We start from the raw sequence: 14,857 nt of genomic DNA on the forward strand, positions 1-14,857 counted from the left end.
GAGACAAGATTAAATTTAATTATCCCAGTGGGGAAACTGTGTGAGAAAGTGCACAGCGGAAAGAAAAGGGGACATTTCTTTTTCATACCATGACACTTGCTCCATGTTTCATCAGGATATGCAATTTCAGAACAGTATTGTTGTCTCTGGGGTTTGAGTTCAGCATAGTGTCATACATTTATCACAGTAGATGCCAAGTGCCAAAACAAAGCCAAAACAAACGTGGATAGATCAAGTACACTGACATCACATGGACATATGATTTTTGGAAAAAGGGCCTGACAATCTACTTGTGCCCAAATATAGGATGGTTTAAGCTGAGAAGTTTTACTAGGCCAACAAAAATCAAGCACTTATCAGAGCACTGTAGCATGGGATCCTGTGACTTCAGGTTTCAAGCCAATAAGACAAACTGGGACTTCTGTATTGGTTTATGATTCAATGTACACTTGCAAAGGTTTTTAACAAGCCCTTCTTTGTCCCTTTTTCTCTGCAGCTCACATAGTAAAATGTATTTCTGCCTTTTTTGTCACAAATGTATCATATGACCTGCCACAAGAGAAGCTGGTTCTAAGTGGAGTTCCTGAGGGGAGTAAAGTGATTATATACTCTGGGTGACCACAAGGGAAACTCCAAGTAAATCAAATGCAACACTTCTGCATAATAACACTTCTATGAAACAGAGAACCTTCCCTTGATGATAAAGCTGGAGTTTGGGGTGCTGTTGTGTTGTATTGCATTATTCTAAAAGGTACCTTCTGTATAATGTAGTCCATTAAAACACTGCCACAAAGGAACCCTTTGAGCATGTAGCACATACTGCAGGGAGGGCTGGACAATCACATTATGACTCTCTGATCCTAACATTCTAAAGGTTTTGTGGATCGATATGTTAGTGTGGACATGTCTCTTTCAGTGTATGTTTGTCATTTTTTTACCTGATCTAGTGTTTTGAAGAGTAGGATGTCTCGGCAGGCCTCCTGCAGTCTGCAGCGCTGTTCGTCTGTTTTTGGGTGTACCACTCTGGGCTCTGTGTCCTCGTCCTCATCATCTGGGTTGAATGCCTCTGCACACACTGCAGGGAAGATATGTAAACCCACTTTACAAATTGCATTGACATGTTCAGTGTGATTAAACTGTAATCAGATGTAGCAAACTATGCAGGTAAGAAAGTATTTTATGGACATGTTCATAAAGTTTAAGGAAAAACTAAATAGTTTTGAGTAAAAGGATAAAAAATGAGCTAAGCAACAGGTGAAAGGAGCTCTATATTACCACTGTACTAAGGAACAAGCAACACAAAATATTCATTGTTGGTCTAGACTGACACTCATTTCCATGTCATTTATGTCATTCATGGTATGATGAACATGCACCAGGTACCAGTTGACAATATATTCTTGTCATTTGGCAAACTATTTTGTAACTAATTACATCTCTGCAGAGTCGACACACCAGATATCCATCATTGTAACAAACAACTTCAATGCATGTGGAGATGTGACAGTTCAATCATATCTTCAACAAACTGGACACAAGATGCAAGTCAAAGTATCATGTTACAATTTCAACACACGCACACACACGCACACACCGACACGAGTAAAGAAAACCACGAAGATGCTAACACAGACACTGTATCCACTTCATCTTGGTTAAATGTTTCTACGTACACACACACACGCACACAGAGTAGAGGGAAAGGTAAGATGTTACACAAGCAAACACACACAAGCAGAGAGGAAGATATTGTATAACACAAAATGAGGCGATGGCCTGCAGGAGGAGGGAAGAGAGGACATCATTACTGCAGGACACTGAAGGAGCCCAGAAGTGAGGATATGACACATGCACAGCGACATGTTTCACCACACTGGATGACAAACACTGACAAGGTCATTTCAAATTGTCACTATGTATCTGTGTTTCCTCCAACTCTGCAGAGACACACTCCACTTCTCACATGACATTTATCACAAAACGCATTGGAAGTCTCTCTCTCTGTGTATGTGTGTGTGTATGCACAACCATGAGTGCAACGTTTTATCTCTCAGCATTCTCTCAGTGTGACCTGTGGAGTGTCAAAGTGTTAACTCCTTTAGTTCAGCTTGATTGGGCAGATGGATACAATGAAGTAAGAGCTGGGACAATATGCTTATTCCGCAGTTCAATACTTTCATGGTACTCTGTTGCCAATTCAATACATGGTGCGATTCTTAACAACTGTGATTCTACAAGTATCGCGATATGACATCACAATTTATTGTGATATTTGTTTGCTTTCTATAACACTTGTACACGGCACAAGTCTGAGACGTTAAATCAACATTCTTCACAAATGAAATTAAACTTGAAAACTATCTTTTCAAAACCCTCGACTTGACTGCATATGAAAGTGGTAAAAAGCTGCACCATACAATGAATACACTAGAATGGCTCGTGCACAGACACACACACAGACAGACAGACAAACAGACACACACATGTTAATTTAGAAAATCATGTCTTCTGTTTTTGCTCACTTTGCTATTCACAGTAACAAATATTTTCAATTTTTCTTCACTGGTGGGAATGCCATTAAAATTCTGTTAAGGCAGAGTATGCAGGCAGGTCCATCATGCTTAGCTAAGTTTCAGGAATCAAATTTGTTTCCTCCATGCTGCCAAAATGTCTATCTATCCCTGGCAGGATGACAGGATATCAAAAAAAAAAAAAACAGCCAAAAGCATGCTTTCGTTTACAAGCCCAAGTTCACTTGTAACAGGGCAGTATGATCAAATCTCTGGCAAAAAAATCTAATCAAGTCATCCTTCACACCCTGTTTTCAGCCAAAGAAAATAAATTGTAGATGTTTCTCATGTGAGAAAACACTGATTCCTAATAATGTTGATTCTCTCCTCCTTCCTGAATGTAGTGTGTATGTCTCAAGGCAAGGACTGTAAAACTGATTTTTCTTCTACACCAGTCAATAATTAATTAGTCCTGTGTTACCTTCTCAAGACCCATCTGAAGTTTAGCTAAACACAACATTCAGATAGTTTACAAAGGACCAGGACAGGATGTGGAAATATTGAAACCACCATTCAGTTTAATGTTGGCAACAACTTAAGGTGTAGTGATTTCAAATACTGGTAAGAATAGCAGTGAAAAAGCTGCTCCTAAAAATAAGCTGATCTTTTCAGATATGTGAATTTGAATTATTTCCAAGAGGCTATTCGCAGTTATTAACGCCTGCTTTTTTTGAGCACCAACTTTCCCTTAACTGGTCTCATGTACAAATTCAACAAAACCAACACTCGATTTTAAAAACAAAAGACTCAAAATAGCAAAACTAACTACTGGCCCCAGCTGCTGCTCTCAGGTCATGTGAAAACGTGGTCCTACTGACCAAATCTAGTGACCTTTCACAAATGTGGCACATCCGTGTTAGACGAGTTCTCACTTACTGGAAATACTGTTTGGTTTAGGAGACGGGTGGTGCCTGCGTAGAGCATGCAGGAGGAGGACTCATCCATAATGATGATTGTTTTTGCATTATATCAGTACTAAATGTATCTGAACGTATCTGCAATGTCTACAGAAAAGTGGAAAACAATATACAAGCAAGCAGGGAAGAGTACGAAGCAGCTACACGTGCAATGTCATCAACCCACCCACTTGCTTACTGTGTAGCAGGGTAGCACTGCACATATTGTGAATGACACTGTAAATAAGGCTTAAAGGATATAATGATAATAATAATAATAAGATATGCCCACCTCATGTACATATAGGGGTGAGCAAAAACCTTTGACACATCTTGGAATATAATGCAGTCCAGTAGACTACCATTACAAACTTGTTGAATGAACACTTCTCTGACAGTCTCTGAAAGATGATACAGTACACAGAACTTGCTCTCTTGGACTGCAATGCAATGTGCAAGGTGCACTGAAAGTGTGTCATTAGGTGGGTTTCCATCCAACCGTTTATCCTGATGAATCAGTTCCTAATAATGGCATAACAGTGGTAGACAGAAACACAAATTAATTCACATTTACTTTTGCTGCTCTTCTCAGTGTCCAGTCACACATGTCTTACACATATTACCGAGTATCTTTGGAATATCAAAAAAACACCAAATGAAACGGGCCCAGGAAAGCATGAACATCAGACACACACAAAAAAAAAAGTTAGAGAAATGTTACAGTAATGAAGGGGTGGGTTTTTCCTGTAAGCTTTAATGAATTCTTCCCTTGAGAGAAGTTCGAAAGTCTCTCCCTGAGAAAACACCACACACATAAAACACCTGCAAAAGAAAACAACTTTTTCTTTTTCTAAAAACTATAAGGCCATTTATAGTGACATCTCTGGGAGACAAGAGCATCACAGTGACGCTCTTTCTTTGTTGTTGTATTAACACAATTTCTCTTCAGGGCTCCAAAAGGATCATTTTGTCTTACAACAACATCACCACTACAAACAATGTCTGCTCGCACAACACAACATTTTTGTCAACAAAGAAACTTCTAACCACTTTGTTTACCACAGTGCAACAACAAAGAACTCTATGCGACTGGATGTCACAGCTATAAAACAACAAGTGCAACAAAGCTGAGAACTTGCATAAATTAACATCACGTACTCCACAACAAATCTTTACGGCGCTGCGGTATAGACAGCAGGGTCAACAGTGACAGTGGGATGGCTGTAAAGATAAACATCAGCCGACACACCCAGAGCCTAATCAAAGTGCAGCACTCTGTGACGGCTGACGACATTCAATTACTCATATGTAAACACTAGATGGGTATGACTGAGCGTGAGAAAAAAAGAGCAGTATACACACAAAACCACAGACAGCAACACAGAAGCAGAGAGAACGCAGGCACTCAAAGCCAAAACACACCGCAGTGATGCTTCTTTACGCTGTTTTACATGCCTGACATACGCAAAGACACTCATTATGAAAACACTGCTTGAACAGTGTTTGACATCAACAACAGAGACAGACACAAATCATTCAGTCTACCACTTAGCCTCAATATGCATGACATACACACACAATAATGCATGCGAGCTGCTGGTGAGCCACTTAAGCGGTGATGTATACGCAATGTTGTCCCTGGTGTGGATTACACCGAAGGGACATGACGTCAAACACACACACACACACACACACACACACACACACACACACACACACACACACACATCTTACCTGACACTCTCCTGTTGAATCTGCTGGGCGGTGGAGCTGTGGAGAGGGAGAGAGAAAGAGAGAGGGGTGTGAAATTAACATCTTTGTTTTTTTACAGAACGACATTTAATATGATTTTGTGATTGCTTTGAAATCCTCATTATCATTATCTGTTTTGAACAGACTTTCATAACAATAGCTGAAGTGAAAGAAAAAGGCAGACAGTGAGTTGGAGTGACAGTCAGCATTGGAGAAAGAGATACAGGCAGTCACACAGATAAAGGCAACAAGAGGTGAAGAGATAAAAAGTAGGACACGCTCAAAGATATAGACAGATGTGAAGAAAAACAGAGAGAGACAGAGCACAACCAGGAAAGACGCAAGCAAAGAGATGATGTGAGACGGGGAGGAAAAAAAACAACGATTTTCAGTATTGCAAACTTTATATTTTCTGTATACACATGAACGCAACTGTGAGCAGTGGCTACGGCCTCCAGCATGAACATCAGACACACATACACACACAATTTCCCTTTACCAAATGGTAATGTAATTTCTTCATCACTGCAAATTGAAAACTAATAAAACAAAACTTGGTCAAACTGAGCAGAAATAATCACACAATGATTGCCTTCAGGCCTGACAGATAAGGATGGATTAACCACTAACTTAATAAGAACCTTTGTAGTTACATGTTTACAAGTAAAATATTTATAAAGGAACAATGTATTAGGAGAGAGAGAGGTTGACAGGGTAATGACAGTTATGTTCTAACAGCTCCCATTACATATAATCAACTTGGCTGTCTGAACCAGCTTTCCCCAAATATTGACAGGAACCCTATCTGTATTTTGATGCCAGTGTCAACTGTGTTTCTGTGTTCATTACAAATGGACAAAGAGGTTCACTGTCTACATTTTGACTCGATGAGCACACTTGTCTCTGCCAGTGTAGCCATCCTCAAGCTGTTGCACTGTGCTGTTTGGATGCACAGATGCTGTTGGGACACTGTTAACATTCCCGAGCCACCAGGATGGCAGGTCTGATCATGTGTCTCAGCTTTCACATTCAGCATTCAAGGACTCACAACAGCAGGCACCTGCCCAACTGAAGTGTTTCCCTTAGCAAAACACCTAACAGGGAGAGCTGTTGAGTGGCTGACCCCGATATCTGACCTCCTTGCAGATCGCTGGCTCGAGAGACTACAATTTTCCGAATATATTCAAGTAAAGTAAATATCATCAAAATGTATGATGATGAAGATGATGTAAAAAGACTGTCATTACTGAGCCCTGTAACATGCTCTTTCAGGTTGAACCCTGTAACAAAAGACCATAGCTAATCACATGGTTCAGCTTGTTCAGAGAGAATGCAAACATTGTGCCACTAAATGTGCTTACACTCACATTAATGCTCATATTGTTCCAGACACTAATCTATTTAACATGTTGGCCCATGACAATGTCACGTGCCTCTTACACTTGGCCAGAAGAGGGAGAGTATGTGACAAATATGACAGGTGAGATATGCTGATATTAGCCAGGAAAGAATTAAAGTTTATTATTCTGTTGTCAGAGTAATGGGTCTATGGAAACATACATAATATTTCATGGGCACAGGGATGTTTGCAATCAGGACATTAAGCTGATTACCAGCCTAACCCAAATCTAAGTATTAAACGGTAAAAATACCCACACCCAAGGGAGAGTTTTTGGAATATGCATTTTCATTCTTTATTCCTTTATTCTTCTGCTTATCCAGGCTAATTCAGTGCAACCACTTTGGTGTGGACCCCACATGGCATCTGCTCTACTTTTCCAAAGCTTCACCCAACTGAGCCCCATGAGTACAGGCCAAGACACCAGTCACTTTCACATTTTCTTTTTCTCTTCACATTCATTTAAATGGTGGAGGTCTCAATCTAAGCATTACTTTCGTCCAACATTTTGCCAGATGATGGTAATGACAGAACTCAGCTACAACCAACGTTCGTAACATCGTCAAACCAAACACAGGAAAAAACATCTCGCACAAGACAGACGATGCTTCCTGGAAATGTGTAAACAGCAGCTTTAATCGAGTTTAATTTCTGGTCATGATGTCAGTGCTGTGCACTTGACGCTAGACAGTATTCATCAGAGTAGAGGCAACCTGAAAGGACAGTGATTGATATGAATATGCATCAGAGCTAATAAAGTGGTACGTCAAGACAGACCAAACTGTGTGCATGTGGGAGGAACAAAAGGGCTGTGTATGTGTGCATACATGCATGAATGTGTACGAACAGTCTGTGTGGTTGCACAGTCAACACAGTGTAGGTCTGCATTCTATCTGTATGGGTTGTGGCCTTGTGTAGAAATTGTGCGCACATATAAGGGTACCATGACCTTGTGAATTTGTAGTAACAGGGTGTTATAAATTGCATGCAGGGAGAGTGAGGTCAGGGTCCTAAACACCTGCTTTCTAATGCTGGACTGTTACTAGCCAGCATAGACTTAGTTCACTGCTGTCACACACATACACACATGCACAGCGTGTGTCCATTGCTACCTTATTACCATCCTCTCAGAGCCCATTAGATCTAGACTGTGAAGATGGGAGCCTAGGGGAAACTCACACATACATACCACTTTCCTCCGGTCACCTGGAGAGATGGACAGAGTTTGACACTCTACACTCCAAGGAGATCACTCTTACTATCACTCAGCACAGATCAAGCAACACAATAATCTCAGCTACTGCTGCATTTGTGGCATCTGCAAGGGAAATCTTTACAAAAGACGTTTCTCTCTCTTTTTTAAGAAATACACTGCAGAGTCTAGTAACTGGTCAAAAGGATTTTTTTTTTTTTTTTTTTTTTTTACAGCACATAGAAAAAAATGCATGAAGAGTGACTTCTGCGTTTCATTTCTATTTGTATCCATGTGTTAAGTCTCACATAGATACCACACATTCAGACTCATTTGGCATCTGCTTTACCTAACTGACCACATATGAGGCTTTCAAAGTTGTTTAAATAAACGGTCACAAATTAAACCACAACAACTTCAAAATGAGTTTCAACCCAACAAGTGTCAGACATTAGCTAAACTTGTCCTTGGCAGATAATGATTTCTTTGCAGAGCCATGGTACTTTCTGACCATTAACTACTCAAAACAAAGCAAAACCACGACTCCATTAAACAGGCTCCTAAGCAGCACCCTGTTAGACTGGCTATACACAACGCATTGCCAGGAATACTCTAGGTGTTTCAGAAGTAGGTCTGTCAACCAATATTCTAATTGTAAAAAAAATCCCACACAATCACTTCTGAAAATTCATATTCGATGACCATGGTGGATGCACTGATTTTTTTGTTTGTTTGGTTTTCACTGGGAAATCTGTTTAAGTCAAACATATTTAAATCTCTGCAGTCATAAAGTCAGGTGAAAATATTTGGCGAGTTAAATGTGAAAATATTCCGGCTCCACATGCTGTTTCCCCTGCTGCTTCTCTGATGTCTGTCCTCTCCCTCTCTCCAATTTCCTGAATTAAGAGTTTATTTCAACCAAACCAGAGTTGGTGGTGAGTGCTGGAACAGTGAAGGACAAACTAAGAAGCTTTTGGTGACTTTTATTTTGTCTCTGTTCTGTTTGAATAAAGTGTATTTTACATTGATAAAATTACTGTTTCTGTAAATGGAGTCTGGTGGCTTCGGGAGAGTGATATAAACGACTGTTTCTGGATAAACAAAGCAGATCTTACGATATAACAAAAAAAAGCATCCTTCCCATAATGTTGTCAGACACTTAGGATAACAATCTGAGCCTGTCACTGGCAAAAAATAACACTTTTAGAGGACATACAGTGACAGTGTGCAAATGCCTTGAGGGATTACATTGCAGGCCGTTTTGTGGCTGCTGCCTGTGGTGCTCTCGCTAAATACTAAAAATTGTTGTCTCTATGAGTAACTTGGACAACAAAACTTGGGAAAATAGGGTCCATAATCAGATAATAAGAGACCAGAATTCCCCTAGTTTGTCAGTTTGTAATGTATGGTATGTGGATCTTTTAAAAGACACGTTTATGTTGAAATAATAAACAGGTTGTATGTCTTATGGGTATAATGCAAAAAAACAGATATTCCAATAGTTCAAACCTATTGTTTTTTTCTTTAGAAGGAATAATCGAACGTCCTTTTTGGCCAGTGTTGACAACCCTACTCAGAAGGCTGGATGGTTAATTTTCATAACCATTACTCGACACAGGAAGAGGATCCATTCTAATCCCGTCAGCACTGGGTGCCGGAAGTGCTGAAAGTGGGCAGTGAATTGCAGTCTGCATGAGAAAGAAACCAATATTTGGGACAAGAACAAGCATCTTAGGAGTACAGATACAAAATATACTTCAAATAATCCGCAAAACACAGTGCTTACATATTAGTTTCTCCTTCACTTAGTATGACTGCCTTCTAGGTATTGGCATAATGTTAGTATTAACTTACATACTTGTGCTTATTGTGTATGTATATATGGAATGGACTAACATTTTATTAACTTGTATTTACTATTGACTGCTGTCTGCAAGCCAATTTAAAGCTTTACTGTATTCTACTCTCAATGTGTCTGTAACTATGCATCTGTGGACCATGTAGATCTTCACTTTTAATTACTCAGTTGATTTTTAAGGATGGAAACAAGCTCAGAACCATGTTTGGTTGATTGCCTGGCAGACTGGCAGACAAACCTACAAGCCAGAGCCAAAACTGAGCAGGGAATGAGCAGCAACTCAACCTGCAAGTCTTTGTCTCCTTTTATCTCTTTCTTTTACTTAAACCCCATCCAAGTACTCGCAAGGTATAGCCAACACTATGGCAGTGCTACCGGAAAACGTTCTAGCTATTACAATCACAATGTGGCCATTCTTAAAAATACCAAAATACTATTCATTCATATATTAGGTTTGGATAACGTCACAAGCCACTGAAACATCAAACACGTTTAGATTTAATTCTCCATCAGCGTGATTCTTGTGCATTTACATGATCTCAGCATTTTTGATCCATTAATGTGCATATTCCAACCCTCTCCTACAGAGAAATACAGTAGTACTAATATGCTCACAAGTTCAACACTATTCTCAGTTTCCCTATCTCCCTCCATGCTGTCATTTATTGTATACCTCGCCCCCTCAGCTGTCTCAAAGGAAAAGACCATCCTCCCCCGTATTGCTCCCAGACCTTCATGACTCCTTTCCCCTCCCTCCATCTTCTCTTTTGCATCTGAGAATGGAGAATGGTTTTATACTTTATCTCCTTAACCTCAAGACATAGATTGTTCCTTTGGAGATGGTTGTAGGAGACTGTAACAAAACATACAATACAATATACAATAACAACAGGGACTGATGTATACATGTTTAGGACTGATTTGAAAGTGAACATCCAAATACCAGTGGTTCAGAGATACTGGCCTCCTGTTCAATGCTGGTGCACAGTCAGGTTGTTCACTATACTAAACACTTTGGCAGGACACTACCATGCCCAGCTCCAAAATGCTATTCATACTTGGGTGACGTTGTGTTTTGTTTAGTTATGTAAGATTGCAACTAACCAATATGCAACAGCAATATGAATGAACAACAATGTCAAAGCAATGACTAGAGCAACAATTACGTTTTTGAATGATGACTGAACTGAGGTTTCTTCCCAAACAGCAATCAAATTAACTACTTTTACAGAGCTTTCCTCCCATGTGTCTTGTTGTACTCAGCCGAGTTGTGCGGTGCCAAAACTGTGACTATCTATTATATTTCATCATTTTTGTGGCAACACGACTCAAGTTCAGCCATAGCCTCTGTTACCAGACTATAGCTTTGGACCTGATGCTGCCAAGATAGACACCACCTATCCAGCTGCTATGTGCTATCCAGTCATGCTGAACCAGCAAGAAGAAATCACCCCCTGTCTAACTGTACTAAACTGATGGACCAGATGGACTATGCTTAGAAAAGGGCAGGCACTTTCAAAAAATACTTGGCAGGTTATTGGATGAACCATCTGTTTCACTATCTATCACGGGCTAACTCCAACCAATCAGATCAACAAACCATATGACTTAGTAGGAGAGTGAAACTCAGAAGTGAAGAGAGCAGAAACATCTTTTCCATCAAGAAATGCCTTCCATTCTTTGCTCTTCTTTCAACCAAGAAATACTGCCCAGTTCTGATATAACTGATGCTCAGGTAGGATCCAGCCTAACCTTTTTGGGAACAATAGCTTCTCTTGCTGTTGACACACCTAAACCACACCTGCCCATAGTTGCCAATAGTTCCTAATAGGACGCTGATTGGTCCAATCCACGGTGGTTTGGCCACAAGCTCATAACTTGAATCCCGGATGAATTTAAGACTCACACGAACTTGTGAATCCAGCCGTCTTGCAAGGTAAAGCTGCACAGCTGGATAGCCCAGTGCAACTTTTGAGTGTATGAAACAATGAAACTAGGCAGGCATGATCCAGTGGTTTAGACTCTTTCGTCTCAATCTTGGGGCCCAGTTACAATTTCCACTAAGAACAAATTATTTCAGAAGTTGCCTTAACTCTTAACCACTATTAGCTAAAAATTGACACACCATTTTGTTGTCAGCTACACTAAATGTTGATGGGTGATGCGTTTCTGTTATTCAGTGAGTTACACTGTGTGCTGTCGAGACTTGTTTTTCTTGAAAGCATGAATTATTGCTTTTGGCAGGAACTGTATGCATATTCCAAGATTGAGAGGCAAGAAACAACCATTTGACTATACCAGCCAAACAATATCACATCAGGTTGCACTGAACTATCCAGCTGGATTGTGCATGATGTAGAATTGGCCAACACAGGCAACCCAACTGGGTCACACACTTAACCACCCAGGTCAGCGCCCCTGACCCGCTGATCACAACCTCACTCAATAGCACAATTGAACAGCGCACGATTTCCTTTGGTTGTCGCAGCTTGACTGAATAGGGCAGGGTAATTCAGTATTGGAGACTGAATTATTTGGTCTCCAATACTTTGAACTTCCTGTCAAAGAGAAATGGAGCCCATAAAGTATTGACACAGTGGTAGGCTTGAACCACACTGTAAATGCCTCGTGTTTGACTTAATTCAAGTTCAGCACAAAAAAGCAAACTGATAAATATGGATACAGTTGAATTTCCATGGGAAAATGAATGAATCATGAGCCCTAAAACAAATACAGCAATGTCCTTTAATATCACTGAGCTTTCCACCCATTACTCATCAGTTATCACTTATTCCCTGAAGCCTTGTACCCATAACTCTCATTTAAACCCAAACCTCTCTTCCTCCTACACTGCTGAAAAATGTTTTCGCAGTATACAGAATTTTTGAAAAAAGGAACGAACCGTGCAACACCACCAACGTCCTGTATAGAGGTTCATTCACAGAAAAATCATGACAATGCCACCTGAAAACAATGAGAATTCTCATTTCAGTGGCCTCATTTTTACCCTCCCCTAATTCCACTTTGTTTCCTTCCATACAAGCCCCCTCCCTGTATTACTGTATTACCTGCAAGAGAACCACCTACCGGGAGGACACATTCCAAACTGCTTAAAATGATTTGTTTTGATCCAAGTCAAGCTCATGAACAGGTCAGATCGCAGCGGGTAACGCAGCAAAGAGGCACAAAGACCAACAAAAACAGACAGAGAATTGAAGATCTGCACATAGAGACAAACAAACCAGGTCATGCATGGGAACACAGATTTGTTGTATTTCAGTGAAAAGGTGTAAAACCACGCATCTCGCTACTATTTGTTAAACATTATTCAAGTCAATATTTTGCTCTGTATGTACATTTCAATATCATTGTTGGCATTTGATGTTTTGCTCTTCTTTTTATACAGTGCAGTTGAGACATACAGTGATTATGGGGCTATTCTTACTTTGGTTCCACAATTTCCCTGTTTAGACTCAAGGCTCAGGTTACCTTAAAGTCGTTTGCTCTCACACTCTAGCTGAGTGCATATTATACAACTAGTGAATAATCTGAACACATTAGTCCCATGTTCTTTAGGGAAATAAATAAAAGTGAAGAAAATGGGAGAAACCAGAAATAAACCAGCTTGGTCAGCACGTGTTGAGTCCTGGTGTGTCAGCCCATTTCCAAAATGAATAATGTAGGTCTATTGTCTCCAACAGTCACACAAAATGCAGTTTTGTCTGTCAAGAGCAGGTGGACACAATAAAAAAAAAAGTGTGCGTGAGTGCACGTGCTTTTGTGTGTTTCCATGTGTGGGTGTGTAAGTCTGAGTGTGCAATGTGTGAAGTGCTCTCCCTACAGTCATGTGGCTGGGGGGAGTGGGGGTGGTGGTGATGGTGGCTATATCAAATGTACGCCTGAAGTTGCCTTGGCAACCTAACACAAAGAAGATCTCATCACCATAACAACTCTACCCCCTTCATCCTCCCTCCTCCCCCTTCTCGGCCGCCATCCACCCCCCTTCTCCTCTATCCAAGTGGCAGATCATCCCCCCTCACATTCTCTTTCTCTCTCTCCATCCCTCCCTACAGTATACACCCACTCACTGCCATAACAGCATTAACAGATGGAGAGAAGAGAGAGAGATAGAGGGGGAGAGAAAAAGAGAGGGGAGGACAGAGGGAGAACCAGAGGGGGAGAAACAAAAAGACACACCAGAAGGGGTGACAGGGAGAGATCTACAGTAATGTGATAAAAGTAATAGGCAGAAACTGTGAGTTAAAGAGAGGAGGAAAAAGACATTATGGTAAATGCCAATATGATGGTAATGATGAGTAAGCTACTGTACAGGTTTGTTGATGTGGAAAAAAAGGAGACAGAAAGATGGAAAGAAAGCAAACTAGCTTGAGATGTGTGATGTGTATATACTGAAAGAGGCAGATAAAGAGTCAGACAAAGCATAAAAGGATAAGCAGATGACTACAGTATGTGATAACTGGTGATTCAGAAAAAACGTAGAGAAACAATCGGGAGGGAGAGAGAGAGAGGGGGGGGGGGGGGGGGGGGGGGGGGGAGACCTCTGAGTGAATAAGTGAAGAAGGGGAAAAAAGGGAGCAATTCATCTGCCCCGCCTGGAGTTTTCCATTGATTTATCTTACAGCTATCTCAGTGTGTGACTCTCTGTGTGCTCGGCTCGTCAATACATCAGCCAGTTAGCTGGAGGGGAGACCAAAGCATCAATGTGGCCATTTCTCCTCAGACATTTCTTATTTCAATATTTTACTTTTTTTTTTTCTTTTCAAAATGGCTCCAGAGCAGTTAGACTGGTAAAATGGATGAAACAGAGAGGAACAGACTAAGAGAAACACAGAGAGACAGTTCCGGCGACACAGATGGTAAGGATGAAATGAACCCTAACCTAAACTGTGGAAGCTACGGCTGGCTTTCAAGTGGGAGGGTTAAAGGAAAAAAGGTGACATAAACTAATTTTGGACAGGCCTGTTATTTGTCCGCCCACCTGTTACTGCTCACACCTCCTGGTTTCCCTCTTACCACTCTGCTTCCTGGAATAGAAAGCAAAAATGCAGGAAATTCTGGCTTTTAAAAGGACAAGTCTGTCCATTACATTAGCCACTTTGGCAGTGAGTGATTCAACCACCATTTGGAGTCTTTAATCTATTCGACAGGATGAATTTGGCAGAATAAAAT

At 40.6% G+C, this 14,857-nt stretch overlaps 1 protein-coding gene across 1 annotated transcript in view; it reads right to left on the reverse strand.

Annotated features, from left to right (window-relative positions):
* Positions 1 to 14,857, reverse strand: part of prkar2aa (protein kinase, cAMP-dependent, regulatory, type II, alpha A) — a 44,876-nt gene that overhangs the window by 8,369 nt on the left and 21,650 nt on the right. The window contains exons 3-4 of the mRNA XM_076740468.1: positions 5,201 to 5,236; positions 939 to 1,075 (exon numbers count right to left, since the gene is read on the reverse strand). Coding sequence (XP_076596583.1) covers positions 939 to 1,075; positions 5,201 to 5,236 — 173 coding nt within the window. The remainder of the gene's footprint in view (positions 1 to 938; positions 1,076 to 5,200; positions 5,237 to 14,857) is intronic.

Source organism: Chaetodon auriga, chromosome 10, assembly GCF_051107435.1.
Source record: "Chaetodon auriga isolate fChaAug3 chromosome 10, fChaAug3.hap1, whole genome shotgun sequence".
In the NCBI taxonomy this organism is placed as follows: domain Eukaryota; kingdom Metazoa; phylum Chordata; class Actinopteri; order Chaetodontiformes; family Chaetodontidae; genus Chaetodon; species Chaetodon auriga.